General features: G+C 43.7%; 1 protein-coding gene across 2 annotated transcripts in view; it reads right to left on the bottom strand.

Annotated features, from left to right (window-relative positions):
- Window positions 1-17,846, bottom strand: part of gchfr (GTP cyclohydrolase I feedback regulator) — a 36,888-nt gene extending 19,042 nt beyond the window's left edge. Inside the window, exon 1 of one of the 2 annotated variants that reach the window (XM_078233513.1) lies at window positions 17,664-17,846. In XM_078233513.1, coding sequence (XP_078089639.1) covers window positions 17,664-17,699 — 36 coding nt within the window. In that variant the 5' untranslated portion in view covers window positions 17,700-17,846. The remainder of the gene's footprint in view (window positions 1-17,663) is intronic. The other variant, XM_078233512.1, reaches the window with a different exon arrangement.
- Between the last annotated feature and the right edge of the window lie 1,986 nt (window positions 17,847-19,832).

Below are 19,832 nucleotides of genomic sequence, written 5' to 3'. Positions count from 1 at the left end.
GCAATCCAGGTTTATATTCTGTATGAGGAAGTACCCGTCTGAGTGTTGCTTACTCAGGGGGTGCCATCTTGACAAAACACCTGGACCATTTGAAAGCGTTAAATTCTCAGGCTGTTCAGGAACAAGCAGCGCCCAGCACATTGGGAGCCTCGGAAAGACTTCCAGGACCCACTGGCTCCCGGTCTCTGTCTCCAGACATTGGAACCTCTGAGTCCGAGTCTACTCCCTTACTACCTGAAGAAGGGAGTGAACCGGTTCCTCTGCGCTCTGGACGAAAGAGACGAGCACCAGTTTGCTACACCGGATGCAGAGTTTGAGGAAATGGACCCAGGACTTAAACACCTCAAGAGGTTCTCGAGGCGAATGGACCGCCAATGTTCCTTGGACCTCGAGGGGAAGGGATGTAATGATTTTAACAAGGACCATAATTCGGGAGCCCTGCCTGTGTACATGATGTGAATTGTCAGGGTTACTAGCACACCGGGTTTATACCCTGTACAAGGGAGTACCTATCTGACTGTTGCTTAGATCTATAATAAATCTAAATTTGGTGAAGGGACACTAGCCTCAGAGGAGTTATTTCATCAACAATGTGGTGATTTTACACTGAGGCAGGCAAAGCCTTAGATGATAAGCCTACCTTTGGTGCAATTGAGACCGTAAGGTGGCCAATTAGTGGCCACTTAAGGGCCATTTCCCAAGCTCAATTTTTAGGCTGCAGGAGGATTGACCCTGCACGGGTAAATCCCGAAAAAGATCAGGCTCCCTTCTGAAATTGGGTGCCCTTCCTTTAAGGTCCAGTGGCCTCTTGATCTCCCTCCCGCTCCCGGCCTTTCCCCCCACCAAGCCCCAATTGCCCCCTTCACACTGCCCCAGGCTTTGGCCTTTGGTGACTGGACTTAGTCTCAGGTGTCCTTATACAATTCCTCTTCAGCTTTTGTCATTGCAGAGACTGGAGAGCCACCTGCCGACAGCTCTGTAAGGTGGGACTTTCTCTCGAGGGCAAGATCCTGTCTGCAGCTACTGAAGGCTGTTTTGAGCGGCATTTGGATTTGATGGGGATGTGTTCCCCAGCGACACGGTAGCACAGTGGTTAGCACTGCTGCCTCACAACTCCAGGGACCTGGGTTCGATTCCCGACTTGGGTCACTGGCGGTGTGGAATTTGTACATTCTCCCTGTGTCTGCGATGGTTTCTTCCGGGTGTTCCAGTTTCCTCCCACAGTCCAAAAGATGTGCGAGTTAGGTGGATTGGCCATGCTAAACTGCCCCTTAGTGTCCCGGAATGCGTAGGTTAGAAGGGTTAGCAGGGTAAATGTGTGGGGTGATGGAGATAGGGCCTGGGTGGGGTTGATGTCAGTGCAGACTCGATGGGCCGAATGGCCTCCTTCTGCACTGTAGGATATCTATGATTCTTCAGATAATGGGAAGCAAGACACCACCATTCCAAAAATGCAGGCCATACAAACACTCAGCAACAAACACTCAGCTGCACACATCCACACACACAGAAACAGGGCAAAATAGTTATTTACATATTTAAAGGTACAGCAGCTATTCACCTCTTTGTTTCATCTCTACAGATAACCAATCAACTAAACCATGGGTGTTCCAACTCAGAGGACCGTGCAATAGGAATCAATCCCAGTGATCAGATCACAGATTTCTTCTTGCGTGGGATGTGAGTGTCCATTTTCTGCTATTTTTAGCTGCCGTTCAGAAGATGGTGTTGCACCACCTTTTTGAACTGCTGAGTCCATCTGTTGTAGATGCAGTGACAGTCGTGTCAGAAAGGGAGTTCCAGGTTTGTGACCCAGCAACAGTGAAGGAACGGAAATATAGTTTCAAGTAAAAGCAAAATACTGCAGATTCTGGAAATCTGAAATAAAAACAGAAAATGCTGGATAAACTCAGCAGGTCTGGCAGCATCTGTGGAGAGAAATGGAGTTAACGCTAAATCCATATGACCCTTCTACAGAAATGAAGAGGGATAGAAATGTGATTAATTATGTAGCTGGAGAGGTGGGTGGAGGAGGTGGAGCAGAATAGGACAGGGATAGGTTGGAGCAAAGGAGATTGATAAAGGTGTCATGGACATAAGACAAAGGGGGTGTTAATGGTGCCAATAAGGACTGAATAGTGCTAAGTGTGGCACACGGTAAGGTAGCAGAATGTGTTCTAAGGAGTACAAAGGTCAGTGCTCAGTGGGAGCAAAACTGAACAAGGACAGGTAGCCATGTGGGGGAGAGGTGGGGTTGTGTTGGGGGCAAACCAAAAGAAACCGAAAAACAGAAATTGGGCGGTCGGGGAGGGGAAAGTTCCAAGTCATACTGGTGTATAATTGGAGGGGAACTTTCAGATAGCAACATAGAAAATAGGAGGAGGCGGCCATTCAGCTCTTTGAGCCTGCTCCACCATTCATTATGATCATGGCTGGTCATCCAAGTCAGTAACCTGAACTTGCCAACCGCTGCCCCGTCACCCCACCCCACCCCTCCTCCCTCCTTCCCCCCCCCACTCCCATCCTTCGATTCCCTTTGCCTCAGGCCTATTGGATAAGATCAAGCATCAGATCAAGTCCAAGATGGGATGCAATCCTTACCTTGTCAGCTTGGATCTTGTTTGTCTCCCATGAAATTGATTCAGCTTCAACAACGCTCAAGTAGCTTGACACAATCCCGGACGAAGCAGTCCACTTGATTGGCACTCCATCCACCACCTTAAATATTTACTCCCTCCACCACTGGCCCACAGATAATCTGCACCAAATATGGGTTGCATTGCAGCAACTCAACAAGGATCCTTCAAAAGCACCTTTCAAACCAGCAAACTACCTCCTAAAAGAACAAGATCAGTAGATTGGATTTTTATTTTGGCTTTTGGAGCAAGCAATGAATGGATTTGGGTTTGCCCGGTCCATTCTGAAAATTGGTCATGTAATTTTAAGAATGGAGTAAAAAATTTTAAAAGGAGCTATATCTAATTGCTTCTTGAAAACATTCAATGTTTTGGCCTCAAATATGTTCTGTGGTCGTGAATTTCATAAGCTGACCACTCTCTGGGTGAAGAAATTTCTCTTCATCTCTGTTCTAAATAGTCTACCCTGTACCCTCAGATGCTTTTGTTCCCATGAATCTACTGACCTTGTTCTTTTAGGAGGTAGTTTGCTGGTTTGGAAGGTGCTTTTGAAGGATCCTTGTTGAGTTACTACAGGCTGTGGGCCAGTGGTAGAGGGAGTAAATGTTTAAGATGATGGATGGAATGCCAATCGAGTGGATTGCTTCATCCTGGATTGTCAAGCTATTTGAGTGTTGTTGAAGCTGCACTAATTCAGATGAATGGAGAGCATTTTCTCACACACCTGAACATAAGAACATAAGAAATAGGAGCAGGAGTAGGCCATCTAGCCCCTCGAGCCTGCCCCGCCATTCAATAAGATCATGGCTGATCTGAAGTGGATCAGTTCCACTTACCCGCCTGATCCCTATAACCCCTAATTCCCTTACCGATCAGGAATCCATCTATCCATGATTTAAACATATTCAACGAGGTAGCCTCCACCACTTCAGTGGGCAGAGAATTCCAGAGATTCACCACCCTCTGAGAGAAGAAGTTCCTCCTCAACTCTGTCCTAAACTGACCCCCCTTTATTTTGAGGCTGTGCCCTCTAGTTCTAGCTTCCTTTCTAAGTGGAAAGAATCTCTCCATCTCTACCCTATCCAGCCCCTTCATTATCTTATAGGTCTCTAAAAGATCCCCCCTCAGCCTTCTAAATTCCAACTAATAAAAACCCAATCTGCTCAGTCTCTCCTCATAATCAACACCCCTCATCTCCGGTATCAACCTGGTGAACCTTCTCTGCACTCCCTCCAAGGCCAATATATCCTTCCGCAAATAAGGGGACCAATACTGCACACAGTATTCCAGCTGCGGCCTCACCAATGCCCTGTACAGATGCAGCAAGACATCTCTGCTTTTATATTCTATCCCCCTTGCGATATAGGCCAACATCCCATTTGCCTTCTTGATCACCTGTTGCACCTGCAGGCTGGGTTTTTGCGTCTCATGGACAAGGATCCCCAGGTCCCTCTGCACAGCAGCATGTTGTAATTTCTTTCCATTTAGATAATAATCCAATTTGCTATTATTTCTTCCAAAGTGAATAACCTCGCATTTGTTAACGTTATACTCCATCTGCCAGATCCTCGCCCACTCACTCGCCCACTGAATTGTACCTTCTGGAGATGGTGGACAGGTTTTATGGAGTCAGGAGGTAAGTTATTCACTGCAGAATTCCCAGCCTCGACCTGTCTTTATAGCCGCAGGTTTTATGGGTTGTCCAGTTACATTTTTGGTCAATGGTCACACCCAGAGTTGTTGATGGCGGGGGATTCAGCCTTTGAATGTAAGGGGAGATGACTAGGTTCTCTCTTGTTGGAGACAGTCACTTCCTGGCACTTGTGTGTCACCGATGTCACTTGCCACTTATCAGCCCACATCTGAATAATGTTCAATCCTGTTGCACATGGACCCAGAAAGTTTCAGTAACTGAGGAGTGACAAATGATACTAAACGCTGTGCAATCATCAGTAAACAGCCCCATCTCTGGCCTTATCATGGTGGGAAGGTAATTGATAAAGCAGCTGAAGATAGTTGGGTCTAGAACACTATCCAAAGAAACTCCTGTGGTGATGTCCTGGGTTGTTGGGGATGATTGATCCCCAACAACCATAATATCATCCTTTGTGCTCGGAATGACTCCAGCCAGTCGAGTTTTCCCTTTGATTCCCAATTGACTTCAAATTTGCTCAGGCTCCTTGACTCAGTCAAATGCTGCCTTGTTGTCAAGGGCAGTCACTCTCATCTCAACTCTCCAAGTCAGCTCTTTTGTCTATGTTTGGACCAAGGATGTAATGAGATCAGGAGATGAGTGGCCCTCGGGGAAACCCAAACGGAGCATCAGTGAGCAGGTTATTGCGGAATAAGTGCCGTTTCATCGCGCTGTTAATGACACCTTCCATCACTTTGCTGATGATTGAGAATAAACTGATGGTGCGGTAATTGACTTGATTACATTTGTCCTGTTTTTTTTATGATCAGTGTTGCAGCTATACTGTAACAGCTTGGTTGGGGATGTAGCTAATCCTGGAGCTTAAATACTATTGCCAGGATGTTGTCAGGGCAAAAGCCATTGCAGTATCAGTGCTGTCAGTTGTTTCTTGATATCACACAAAGTGAAAGAAATTGGCAGGGGATAGATAACTGTAATGCATAGGCCTCAGGAGGAGGCCGAAATGGTACATCCATTCAGCAATGCCGGGTGAAAATGGTGGCAAATGCTTCAGCCTTGTCTTTTGCACTAACCTTCTGGGCTCCCCCATCTTTGATGGGGATATTTGTGGGATCTTCTCCAGTTAGTTGTTTAATTGTCCACCACCTTCATGACTGCATGTGGCAGGATGCAGAGCTTTGATCTGATCCATTAATTGTGAAATCGCTTAGCTCTATTGTATGCTGTTTAGCATACGTGTAATCCGATGTTGTAGCTTCACCACGTTGACACCTCATTTTTAGGTATTCCCGGTGCTACTCCTGGCAAACACCTCTGCTCTCCGCATCAAACCAGAGTATATCTCTTAGTTTGATGGCAATGGTACAGTGGGGAATACGCCAGGCCATGAGGTTACAGATTGTAATTGAATAACTATTCTGCTGCTGAAGGCTTACAGCATCTCATGAATGCACAGTTGTGAGTTGCTATATCCATATCCTTTGGCATGATAGTTGTCCCATACAAACCAGTGGACAGTATCCACAGCGTGAAAACGGAACTTTGTCTCCACAAGGACTATGCATTGGTCACTCCCACAATCATGGATAGCTATTGGTAAATTGGTGAGGGAAAGATCAAAAAGTGAAGCAATATGTAATTCAGTTTCAATTTAACTACAATGCATCCCAGAGTGGTTATAGGAGGAAATGCAAGGCTTTGGCTGTTTAAAACAAAGAGTTTGACATAGTATTATCACTGGGTTTATTCACTGTGTTGATAACAACACAACAGGAATAGGTCACATTTTAACCAGTCAACTTTGAATCATAGAATTTTATATCAAGAGGCCACTAAATCCAATGGGCGGAATTTTCCCATCCTGCCCGCCACGGGAATCATAGTGGGCGGGACACAGACCATGCAATGGTCTGTTGACCTCTGACAGGATTTTCCAGCCTTGGGGTGAGTACGGCCGAATTAATTGTGTCTGTGTCAGCTCTCTGAACAACCTACCTACATTAAGTTTAATTATGTGGAAGCTGTCATCGGGATTAAATTGATTGAGTACTTGAACAATATGAGCTGATCAGAGAGAGCCAATATTGCTTTAAATAAAGGTAAACCATGATAAATCTAACTGATTTTTTGAGAAAGTCACTAATAAAGTAGACAAGGGAATGTCAAGAATTTGTTTACTTGGACATCTAGAAGGTGTCTGGTAATATTGCATGAAAGAAGCTATTTACAAAAATCGGAGCACATGGAATTAGAGATAACCTTTCGATTTGGGTTGGAAAGGTTGGGATTGGAGACAGTGAGAGAGAATAAAGGGCAGGTAGTCTGTCTGACAGGGTGTGACAAGTGGTATCCCCCAGGCAACTCTTCAATTTTTCATCATATTTATCAACAACTTGGATGTAGGAATAGAGGGCTGTATGTCCATGTTTTCAAATGGCATTTAGTAGGTTAAATGCAGAAATAATGCAAGTGGAAACAGGGAGTTGCAAATAAACAGAGAGCAATTAAGCAAGTGGGTAAAATTATGGCACATGGAATTCAATGTCAGCAAGCGCATGATCATTCGCTTTGAATCATCGGAAGATAAATCAGAGTATTTTCTAAGTAGTGAGAAACTCAGAATTGTACAACAGCAGTGAAAAATGGGAGTTGAAATACAGAAAAAGTGTTAAAAGTTAGCAGGCGAATACAAAAAGCAATCAAAAAAAGTGAAAGAATTTTGCCTGAGGAGCTGAATGGTCTACTCTTGTTCCTACTTAGTCCCATCCCCCTGCGTTTTGATTAATATCCTTATAATTCTTCTATAAATATTTTCAGTACCAATGTAAAGCAATTTTAGATGATGCTTTCATTACTATGTTTGGTAAGGCATGAAATCCAAAAAGTGTCTTAAATGTTTAGATAATTTTACTCCATGCACAGCGGTATGGTGGTTGACACTGCTGCCTCACAGCGCCAGGGAGCCGGTTTCATTTGGCCTTGGGTGTCTGTGTGGAGTTTGCACATTCCCCCCTCTGTCTGCATGGGTTTCCTCCCACAGTCCAAAGATACGCAGATTAGATGGAGTGGCCAATCTAAATTGCCCCTTAGTTTCCAAAAACGTGTATGTTAGGCGTTATGGGGATGGTGAGGGGGCTGGGTGAGCCTGGTTAAAATGCTCTGTTGGAGAGCCAGTGGGCCGAATGGCCTCCTTCTGCACTGTGGGGATTCTATGGTTCTATGAAACAAGGCTTTGTTTTAGTGTCAATATTCCCACTTTTACATCAGTAGATCCACCCCCTCAGTCCCAATGGCTGCAGATCTTTAAATTCTGGGTTGACACACAATGGAGGCCCCCTCTCTTCTTTGTGCCAACCCACAGGAATCCTCCCACTGTATTGGAGTGTTGATTGTGTATGGATGGTCATGGCCATATGAGGATTATTCATGCCCTGGTCTGTCAAAAAATTTTAATCAGCCTCCAAATCCTTTCACTACTTCATGGTACTAGTTTGAAGATACAAAACAAAGAGCTCCACTGCTTCAATTGCTCACATCACTGCTACTACCAGTGACAGATTTTAAATCATCCAAAGTGAAGCTGCTTCAAATCTCCAATTGTCACCCCTCTCCTACTGTTGAACACACTGCTCTGAACAACCATAGCCCATTTCCAGCCTGACATATTTCCCAAAGTCATACCCAATTTTCCTCAATCTCCATGCTTGAAACCCACTAATCAGGTTTCTGGCCCTGCCACAGCACTGAAACAGCTCTTATCAAAGTCAAACATGACAAGCTATGCGAATGTGGTAAACTGTCCCTCCTCATCCTTCCCAATCTGTCAGCCTTTGACACAGTTAATCACATGCAGTTAGCTAGTCTTCCTACTCCCCGCACTGTTACATCTGGTGTTTTGCAAGAATTTATCTTGGCCTTCTCCTATTACTCATTTGTTTTGCCCCTTGGCAATGTCATTCAAAATACAAAAAATATCAGGTTCCACATGTACACTGACAACACCCAAATCTCTCTCTACCACCGCTTCACTATTTTAAGTTGTCAGCCTGCTTGTCCAACATCTAGCACTGGAGAAATGGAAATTTCCTCCAACTAAATATCAGCAAAGCAAGATCAAAGCCATTTTTTTTGGTTCCTGCCACAAACTCCATCCCTCTCCCTGCAATTATCTGAGGCTGAACCAGAACATGGTCTGGTGTCACATTTGACTTTAAGATAACTTTCTGACCACATATCCACATCCTCACTAAGACCATCTACTTCCACCTCTGTAACATTGTGCCCCTGCTTCAACTGATCTGTTGCTGTGGCCACATCATACATATGTTGCCTCTAAACTTGATTACTCACAACAAGACCGTTCATCTATCACCCCTTGTGTTCACTGACCTACCTTGGCTCCCAGTTCAGCAATGCCTTGATTTTAAAATTCCCGTTGTTTTCAAATCCCTCCCTGTCTTCAACACTTCCCCATCCCTAAAACCTCCTCCAGACCGCCAATTCTTCCAGTTATCTGTACTCCTTTAATTCTGATCACTTGCACATTTCCAGTTTTAATCACTTAGAGTCATAGAGGTTTACAGCCTGGAAACAGGCCCTGCAGCCCAACTTGTCCATGCTGCCCTTTCTTTTTTAAAACCCCTAAGTTAATCCCAATTGCCCGCTTCACCATGGACAGCTGTACCTTCAGCTGCATTACCTCCGGACAAATGTGAGGTAATGCATTTTGGAAGGTTTAATACAGATAAGAAATATACAGTAAATGGCAGAACCCTTAAGAGTATTGATAGGCAAAGGGATCTGGGTGTACAGGTATCCAGGCCACTGAAAGTGGCAATGCAGGTGGAGAAGATAGTCAAGAAGGCATACAGCAGGCTTGCCTTCATCAGCCGGGGCACTGAGTTTAAAAATTGGCAAGTCATGTTGCAGCTTTATAGAACCTTAGTTAGGCCACACTTGGAATATAATGTTCAATTCTGGTCGCCACACTACCAGAAGGATGTGGCAGCTTTGGAGAGAGTACAGAAAAGATTTACCAGGATGTTGCCTGGTATGGAAGGCATTAGCTATTAGGAGAGGTTGGAGAAACTTGGTTTGTTCTCACTGGAACGACGGAGGTCGAGGGGCGACTGATAGAAGTCTACAAGATTATGAGAGGCATGGACAGAGTGGATAGTCAGAAGCTTTTTCCCAGGGTGGAAGAGTCAATTACTAGGGGGCACAGGTTTAAGGTGAGAGGGGCAAGGTTCAAAGGAGATGTACGAGGCAGATTTCTTTTACACAGAGAGAGTAGTGGGTGCCTGGAACTCATTGCCGGGGGATATAGTAGTGACTTTTAAGGGGCGAATTGACAAATACATGAATAGGATGGGAATAGAGGGATATGGTCCCTGGAAGGGTCGGGGGTTTTAGTTCAGTCAGGCAGCATGGTTGGTGTAGCCTTGGAAGGCCGAAGGGCCTGTTTCTGTGCTGTAATTTTCTTTGTTCTTTGACGTAAGCTCTGGAATTCACTCGTTAATCTTTCCACATCTCCCCCTTTAAGATGTGTCTTAAAACCTATCTTTGTCAAGCTTTTGGTCATCTGTTCGGATATCTCCTTATGTGGCTTGGTGTCAAATGTTAATATACACATGAAGCGCCTTGGGTTGGTCTTAGGTACAATATAAATGTACGTTATTGGATGTTTTAGTTTTCATTTAGATTCCATTTGTGAGCTGAATTTCTACACCACAAGATCCATCTCATTTATGCCCACAGCAAAGCTATTAGTATCAGTTTTACATTTGAAATCGCAAAAGATAATTACAGATGGATGGATTTATATATCACTGTTTATGGCCTCAAAATATCTCAAAATGCTTTATTGACAATGGAGTACTTTTGAAGCATAATCATATAAACATCCAAAAAGGAAGATACAGGAAAATATTACCAAGCAGTCCATCTAGCCTACCCTCAAAGTTACGATGTGACAAAGCATCCTGGCTCCCAGTATACCCTCCCACTTATAGTCAGTCTCCTGGTATAGGCAAAAGAGAGAAAACCTAGACCAATTCAGGGAAATTCCCCTTTGTCCCCTGAAGGCAATCCAAATGAATTCCAGTGACCATGGGGTACATGCTAACCTACCTGCTATATAAAGAAAAGGCTTAACTGCTTTTTGAACTTTTGGAAATTAGTACCAAGTGTCATAGAGGTTTACAGCATGGAAACAGGCCCTTCAGCCCAACTTGTCCATGCCGCCCTTTTTATTTAAACCCCTAAACTAATCCCAATTGCCCGCATTTGGCCCATATCCCTCTATACCCATGTAACTATCTAAATGCTTTTTAAAAGATAAAATTGTACCCGCCTCTACTACTACCTCTGGCAGCTTGTTCCAGACACTCACCACCCTCTGTGTGAAATAATTGCCCCTCTGGACACTTTTGTATCTCTCCCCTCTCACCTTAAACCTATGCCCTCTAGTTTTAGACTCCCCTACCTTTGGGAAAAGATATTGACTATCTACCTTGTCTATGCCCCTCATTATTTTATAGACCTCTATAAGGTCACCCCTCAGCCTCCTACGCTCCAGAGAAAAAAGTACCAGTCTATTCAGCCTCTCCTTATAACCCAATCCACCAAGTCCTGGTAGCATCCTAGTAAATCTTTTCTGCGCTCTTTCTAGTTTAATAATATCCTTTCTATAATAGGGTGACCAGAATTGCACGCAGTGTTCCAAGTGTGGCCTTACCAATGTCTTGTACAACTTTAACAAGATGTCCCAACTCCTGTATTCAATGTTCTGACCGATGAAACCAAGCATGCCGAATGCCTTCTTCACCACTCTGTCCACCTGTGACTCCACTTTCAAGGAGCTATGAACATGTACCCCTAGATCTCTTTGTTATGTAACTCTCCCCAACGCCCTACCATTAACTGAGTAAGTCCTGCCCTGGTTCAATCTACCAAAATGCATTACCTCGCATTTGTCTAAATTAAACTCCATCTGCCATTCGTCAGCCCACTGGCCCAATTGATCAAGATCCCGCTGCAATTGGAGATAACCTTCCTCACTCTCCACCATGCCACCAAATTTGGTGTCATCTGCAAACTTACTAACCATGCCCCCTATATTCTCATCCAAATCATTAATATAAATGACAAATAACAGTGGGCCCAGCACTGATCCCTGAGGCACGCCACAGGCCTCCAGTTTGAAAAACAGCTCTCTGCAACCACCCTCTGGCTTCTGTCAAGAAGCCAACTTTGTATCCATTTAGATACCTCACCCGGGATCCCGTGAAATTTAACTTTATGTAACAATCTACCATGCGGTATCATGTGTAAAGTGAAACCTCCTGACACCCAACCTAGTCCTGTGCTATACTTACACAGCTTATACACATGACCCCAACCTGTCTAGTTTAAAATAGGCTAGCAACATGGATAACAGAAAACACTGGAAATAGGTCTGGCAGCATCTGTGGAGAGAGAAACAGAATTAACATTTCAGGTCTGTGACCTTTCATCATAGGTTGTGTTTCCTATATTGCAACACTTCAAAAGTACTTCATTGGCTATAAAGAATTCTGGGGTGGATGTGAAATACACTATATAAATGCAAGATTTTCTTTTTAAATATATTTTTACTGAAACCTCAGTAAATGCCTCAGTTAATAAAGAACCTGCATTGATATAGCACGTTTCATAATCGCGGGATGTCCAAACATGCTTTACAGCTAATAAAACAATTTCTTCAGTGTAGTCCTTTCATCATGTAGGAAACATGCAGCCAATTTGCACACAAGTTCCCATAAACAGCAATGATTTAATAATCAAATAAAAACAGAAAAAGCTGGAATTACTCAGCAAGTCAGACAGCATTTCTGGAGAGGGAGAGAAAAAAAGTTTTTGTTTCATCGTCAACCTGAAAGGTTAGCTGTTACTCCCTCCAAATTTCTGTCTGGCCTGTTGAGCATTTCCAATTTTTATTTAAGTTTTTCAGCATCCACAGTATTTTGTGTGTGACAAGTGAATCCGTTTTAACAATATTGGTTGAGGGTTAACCGGGACAACTCTGCTCTGCCATGGGATCTTTCACATCTACTAGATCGGGCTTCGGTCTAATGCCTCATTGAAAAGATATCAGGACATCACGCTCTGGGTTCTGCACTGAAGTGTCAGCCTCAATTATGTACTCAAATCTCTGAATTGAAACTTCCATCCCTAGCTCAGAGGCAAGAGTGCGATTGCTGAGCAGAGGCTGAGACCCAACAGATATTAGCTCAGATCTAACATTTCCATAGGCAAAATATCAAAATGGCTTCTTGTATAGGCTTCAAAATAAAGATTGTGAAGCACTTTAGAAATTACAATAAAACACACATGAAGCAGCCACTATGTTTCACCTGAAGAGATATTCATCCACTTCCATATCTCTAGTCTACTATGCCCAAGTAGCATTATTTATGCTCCAGTCTGGATCGTGTCAGCCTATTTTTTTTTTTCGGTGCGTTAATTCTAACCAAAAAAGCCAATTCAAATCAAGTCCAATCATGGTCCCCACATAAGGGGCAAATAAGATCCAAGCTTCCCATCTTGGGCTCGATCAAACAAGATCCAAGCTGACATGATAAGACATTGCACCCCCTCCCCAGCTTGATCTAACGATTTATCTTAGCCAAAAGGCCAAGGTGGCTTTGAAAAATTGCATGAGGTGAAGCCTAAGTTCAAGCTCATTGGCTACCCTGATCCTTTACTCTACCCCAGCTCAGGTAAACCACCATCATAGACATCAGTACACCCCAAGTGCAACGGGCTTCATCATGGTTTCACCCCCATGTCAGTCTATTCAAACATTCATTCCAAATCTTTTCCTCATTCAATTACATCAATGGTCATTGTACAGTAACTGATAGTAGGAAGCCTGTCTGATCTTTCCCTTCCCATTACAGGGGCATCGAGGCCAACTGCTGCAATCAGTTAACCTGATGCAGACTAGAAATTGAAACTGGGACTATGCAGGTGTTTGTAGCTTATTGGATATCAAGCTTCAAACATCATCTTAATGAATGCTTCATCACGCAGTGGAGGAAACGGCCTTTTAAAGGGATATTACCATTACACTGAGGGTAGGCATGTTAGCACAGCGGTTAGCACTGTTGCTTCACAGCTCCAGGGACCTGGGTTCGATTCCCGGCTTGGGTCACTGTCTGTGTGGAGTTTGCACATTCTCCTCGTGTCTGCGTGGGTTTTCTCCGGGTGCTCCGGTTTCCTCCCACAGTCCAAAGATGTGTGGGTTAGGTTGATTAGCCATGCTAAAATTGCCCCTTAGTGTCCTAAGATGCGTAGGTTAGCGGGTAAATATGTAGGGATATGGAGGTAGGGCCTGGGTGGGATTGTGGTCGGTACAGACTCGATGGGCCAAATGGCCTCTTTCTGCACTGTAGGGTTTCTATATAACTTATATTTATATTGTGGCATTCACATAATAAAATGTACTATGGTGCTTCAAGAAACATTGTAAAACAAAATATGACACTGAGCCACATAAGGAGATATTAGGTCAGATGATCAGTTTTAAGGAGTGTCTTAAAGGAGGAAAGTGCAGTACAGAGACAGAGAGGGGTAAGGAGGGAACTCCAAAGCTCCAAGGCAACCGAATGTGTGGCCACACCAATGATGGAGCAATTAAAACTGGCAATGCTCAAGAGACCGGAATTAGTGGAGCAAAACAATTTCGGAGTTATAGAGCGGCACGGTAGCACAGTGGTTAGCACTGCTGCTTCACAGTCCAGGGACCTGGGTTCGATTCCCAGCTTGGGTCACTGTCTGTGTGGAGTTTGCACATTCTCCCCATGTCTGCGTGGTTTCCTCCGGGTGCTCCGGTTTCCTCCCACAGTCCAAAGATGTGTGAGTTAGGTTGATTGGCCATGCTAAAATTGCCCCTTAGTGTCCTGAGATGCGTAGGTTAGAGGGATTAGTGGGTGGATATGGGGTAGGGCCTGGGTGGGATTGTGGTCGGTGCAGACTCAATGGGCCAAATGGCCTCTTTCTACACTGTAAGGTTTCTATGATTCTATGAAAGAGTTTGAGAGAGATAGGGAAGGGCAAGGCCATGGAGGGATCTGAAAAAAATGGATGAGAATTTTAAAATAAATGTTGTTTCACTGGGAGGCAATGCAGATCAGCGAGAACAAGTGTGATAGGAAATGGGACTTGGTGTGAGTAAGACACAAGCAACAGAGTTTTGGATGATCTCAAGATTACTCAGGGTAGAACATGGGAGACCACACAGGAGTACTTTGGAATAGTCAAGTAAAGTAATTAAGAGGTAACAAAAGCATCAATGAGGGTTTCAGTAGCAGGTGAGCTGAGACAGGTTTGAAGTCTAATGCTGTTACAAAGCTGGAAATAAATGGTCATAGGATGTCATGAATACAGGAGAGGTTTAATAATTCAAATTATGAAGGGTTTTGATAGATCACATAGGAAGAAATTGCTTCTGCTAGCTGAAGGGTTAGTAACTAGAGGAAACAAATAAGATAATTGACAAAAGAAAGCCAAGGGGAGATGAGATTTTTTTTAAATGTATCCAAGTTGTTACAATCTACAATGCACTCTCTGAAAGGGTGATGGAAGCAGATTTAGCAACTTTCAAAATTGGCTAAATATTTAAAAAAGAGAATTTTGCTGGGTAATAGAGGAAAAGCAGAGGAGTGGTATTAATTGGTAGTTTTTTCAAGGAGCTGGCATAGCACTATTAAGTCAAATAGATTCCTTCTGCAATGTATGATTAACATCCAAGTAAATTCATACCCAGCACAGCACAAACCTGCACTATATTTTGACAAGCTGACTAAATTTAAAGGTATGCTGGCTCATGTGGTGGGTAAATCCACTATATCATTTGGTCAGTGCCAGCTCAGTTGATTTCAGCCCAGAAGGAATTGGAGCCAGAGAGAGCACTTGGAAGTTTTAAATTTTGCAAGGGGTCCTAGAAGGCATCATCTTGAAAGTTTAATCGTTTTGTTCCACCACTGCCCAAAAGCATGCATCAGGTAGGTGCCAGCCACACCCAATGCACCGCCTCCCTCAAAGTTTCTATATTATTGTAAAATCAAACCAGTCCTTCTTTTGAAAGCAGGCAAGTTTCGTTCACTGAGCAAAACACAATAATTATGGATGTTTAATGTGCTCTTACCACAATCCCTGTATATTAATGTAAATAGGTTAAGAACAAAGAACAGTACAGCACAGGAAACAGGCCCTTCGGCCCTCCAAGAAAGTGTTCTTCTAGAGCTGGTCAGTTCCACAATTCAAACAGTAGAAACCAGTTAGGCAGGCTTGTGATTCTGAATATTCACTGGGATACTGCAGTGAATAGAAGTAGAGTTATTGATAAACCAGACACACACGTCTGGAAATTGGACTTTGCGCTTTAATGTCTTTTTTTGCCTGATAAGATTTTTTTTGCTTTATTTGCTTTATTTAAATGGTGAGATCAATGGTAGAAATATTCTCTGGGATTTTATGGCCTTGCTCATCCCGAAACTGTAAAATCCTGCCAGAGGTCAATGTACCTTCCCATGCTCTGCCCCTTGCCCGCTCCGATTCCCGTGGTGGGCAGGGCAGTAAAATTCTGGCAATTATTTCTATTTGAACCTTATTGTGAAATTCGTATTTAAAAAATACACCTTCTGAAGTAGTTTTATTTGTCTGGCAGGCTTTTATACAGTACTGCCCCCACACCAGAATATAAATTCTGAATATGTTTTAATTTATTTGTTAGTGTCACAAGTCGGCTTACATTAACACTGCAATTAAGTTACTGTGAAAATCCCCTAGTCTCCACATTCCAGCACCTGAGAGAGAATTTACCATGGCCAATGCAGCTAACCAGCACATCTTTTGGACTGTAGGAGGAAATCAGAGCACCCAGAGGAAACTCATGCTAACATTGAGGGATGGGGTGGGGAAGGAACATACAGACTCCTCACAGACAATGACTTAAGCCAGGAATCGAATCTGGGTCCCTGGCGCTGTGAGGCATCAGTGCTATACCAGTGTACCACTGTGCTGCCCATCTCTGTGCAAGGGGTGGGGTTTGGGGGAGCTGGCCATAAGCAATTGGGCATTAAGGAGGCTTTTCATGAGTTTGAGAAATAAAGTAAGATGACAAAGTTTTGAGGAAGCAGTTTCAGAGTAGGAGGGAAGGCAGATGCCAACAATGGAGCAATAACATAGGGATACATGCTGTGAACCAGAACTAGAAGAGGGAATGATGCAGGTGGGAATATAACGCTATCATGTTGTAAAGGTTGGAAGTGGAGACGCAATGGGGGGATTTGAATTTGATAATGTATGCACTACAAGTTTGGGAGCCATTGAAAGTTGAAGAATGAAAAGGTCCACCTGGGAGAGGGTAGTGGCCCAGCCTAATGATTGTGCATATAAAAATGATCTTTATTATAGAAACATCACAGAGCACAACTTCACTGCATGTCAAAGCAATGACATTAGACATGGAATAGGAAGAAAAATAGGGAAGCTAGGCAAACAGAACTTAGTTCAGAATTGGATCAATCTGCCTGGACTGCAACACTTGAGAAAAGTCAAGTCTGCGAATAACAAAGATACGAAGGACAGTTTCAGCATCAATGGGGAAGAGATGGAGACAGGAGCAGCTATCGACTTAGTGATGAGCAGACGCAGCTTTAGTACTGGGCTGGATTTTGGCGAAAAAGGCCAGGTCGGGGTCGAGCAGAGCATTTGTTTGAGTGGATATCAAGGTGAAGGATTGGAGACTGCAATGTAGTTTCTAATTGAGGTCAAGTTATGATCTTGCCAATGTTGAGAATAGCTCTAGTTTACCCATTACTTCAGAATCAGTCTAGCGACATGGCAATAATCCGAATATGATTAAATGCATAGCCTATCCGGTCCGGGATTATTTCTGGTTTTCAGTTTGCACTGTCAATTTCAGTTGAAAATACCATTCCGGCCCCCGAGTCCTTGCGACATCACAGGATCCGAACACTATTTCGTGTAGAAACAATTCGGAAATTAGATCAACTTCGCTCATTTAATTCGAGGCCAAGAGAATACTTTCGTTTTTAGCGTAAGAAAACCCCTGGGACTCACATCAGACACTTCCTACTTCCCCTCGGATCCTCCATTCCTGCTGTAAATGGAGATTGCACACTGGATACAGGGATATATTAACCCTCCGCGATTAAATGGCGATGGGGCCGGGCACAGTCGCTATTTTGCAAGCTATTTGACGAGGAGGACTGAGCGGGGATTAGTGCCTAGAGATGACCCCGAAGTGAACCATGTCAATGCTTCTATCTCCGCACACACATCTTATAATGTGGATATTTACTCACCAGCCGGATCTGAGTGCTGATGAGGACGTAAGGCATTTTGAAAACCTCTTGCAGGTTCGTACTGTGCAGCTCTCACTGTTGTGCTGATATTTCACCCCCGGCCCGGGACAGATGGTGCAATTTCCTCACTGCGGCCAATCACACCCTACCTGAGCGCACGCAATAACTCTTAAAGAGGCAGCCCCCTCCTGGAACTGGCTCACAAGCTGCACAACCGCAGCCTCTCTGGGAATGTTCCCACCTACTGCATTTTATGTCATCAAACAAGTTTATCATTTTATCTTTCATTAATAACACTTTCAAAATTATATTTAACTCTACAGTGGGAGACTTTATCTGCTTTCTGCTACCTGATTCACTCGTTCCTGGTATCATTTTGCTGAACCCTGCACTCATTCCAAGGCCCCGACATACTCATAACACATGATCCCTACATGTTCATATGATTGAAATTTACACTCCGTTTGAAAGCAAAAAGAGTGGGTCTAAGACTAATATTTTAAATTTAAATAAGGGCAATTATGAGGGCATTAAAGCAGAGCTAGCAAACATGAACTGGCAATTTAGGTCAAAGCATAGATTAATAAAGATGCATTGACAGAAATTTAAGGGGATATATCAAAATACACGGAATAGATGGGTGGCACAGTGCCTAGAGATGACCCCGAAGTGAACCATGTCAATGCTTTTATCTCCGCACATCTTATAATGTGGATATTCACTCACCAGCCGGATTTGAGTGCTGATGAGGACAACTTCTTGCAGGTTCGTACTGTGCAGCTCTCACTGTTGTGCTGATATTCACCCCCGGCCCGGGACAGATGATGCAATTTGCCCACTGACTGCGGCCAGTCATACCCTACCTGAGCACACGCCTCACAGGGCCAGGGACCCGGGTTCGATTCCCTGCTTGGGTCACTTCTGTGTGGAGTTTGCACATTCTCTCCGTGTCTGCATGGGTTTCCTCCGGGTGCTCCAATTTCCTCCCACAGTCCAAAAGACGTGCTGGTTAGGTGCATTGGCCATGCTAAATTGTCCCTTAGTGTATCTGAACAGGCACCAGAGTGTGGCAACTAGGGACACAGTGGCTTCATTGTGGTGTTGATGTAAGCCTACTTGTGACAGTAATAATTAAACTTAAAACTTAGATTTATTCCAATGAAAAAGGAAAAATTCTAAGGGGAGAGCCCACCATCTGTGGTTAACTAAAAATGTTAAAGATAATCAAAGTAGAACGTACAGGGTAAATGGTAGGACTCTGAAGAGTGCAGTTGAACAGAGGGATCTGGGAATACAGGTACAGAATTCCCTAAAAGTGACATCACAGGTGGATAGGGTCGTAAAGAGTGCCTTTGGTACATTGGCCTTTATAAATCGGAGTATCGAGTATAAAAGTTGGAGTGTTATGGTAAGGTTATATAAGGCATTGGTGAGGCCGAATTTGGAGTACTGTGTACAGTTTTGGTCACCTAGTTACAGGAAGGATGTAAATAAGATTGAAAGAGTGCAGAGAAGGTTCACAAGGATGTTGCCGGGACTTGAGAAGCTGAGTTACAGAGAGAGATTGAATAGGTTGGGACTTTATTCCCTGGAGCGTAGAAGATTGAGGGGAGATTTGATAGAGGTGTATGAGATTTTGATGGGTATAGATAGAGTGAATGCAAGCAGGCTTTTTCCGCTGAGGCGAGGGGAGAAAAAAACCAGAGGGCATGGGTTAAGAGTGAAAGGAGAAAAGTTTAAAGGGAATATTAGGGGGGGCTTCTTCACGCAGAGAGTGGTGGGAGTGTGGAATGAGCTGCCTGATAAAGTGGTAAATGCGGGGTCACTTTTAACATTTAAGAAAAACTTGGACGGGTTCATGGATGAGAGGGGTGTGGAGGGATATGGTCCAAGTGCAGGTCAGTGGGACTAGGCATAAAATGGTTCGGCACAGACAAGAAGGGCCAAAAGGCCTGTTTCTGAGCTGTAATTTTTCTATGGTTCTTCTATGGTTCTATAATATCAAACAAAGAAAAAACATATAACTGGGCAAAGAAGGGTGGCAGGTCAGAATGTTTTTTTTTAAATAGTCAAAGAATGACTAAAAGATTTTTGAAGAGGGAAGCATTAGAGGATGAGAGAAAGCTAGCTAGAAATATAAAGACAGCAGGAGTTTCTATAGATATTTTT

The sequence above is a fragment of the Mustelus asterias genome, chromosome 18 (genome assembly GCF_964213995.1).
Source record: "Mustelus asterias chromosome 18, sMusAst1.hap1.1, whole genome shotgun sequence".
Lineage (NCBI taxonomy): Eukaryota > Metazoa > Chordata > Chondrichthyes > Carcharhiniformes > Triakidae > Mustelus > Mustelus asterias.
Note: the sequence above shows the minus strand (reverse complement) of the source record. Positions and strands in the feature narration are given on the sequence as shown.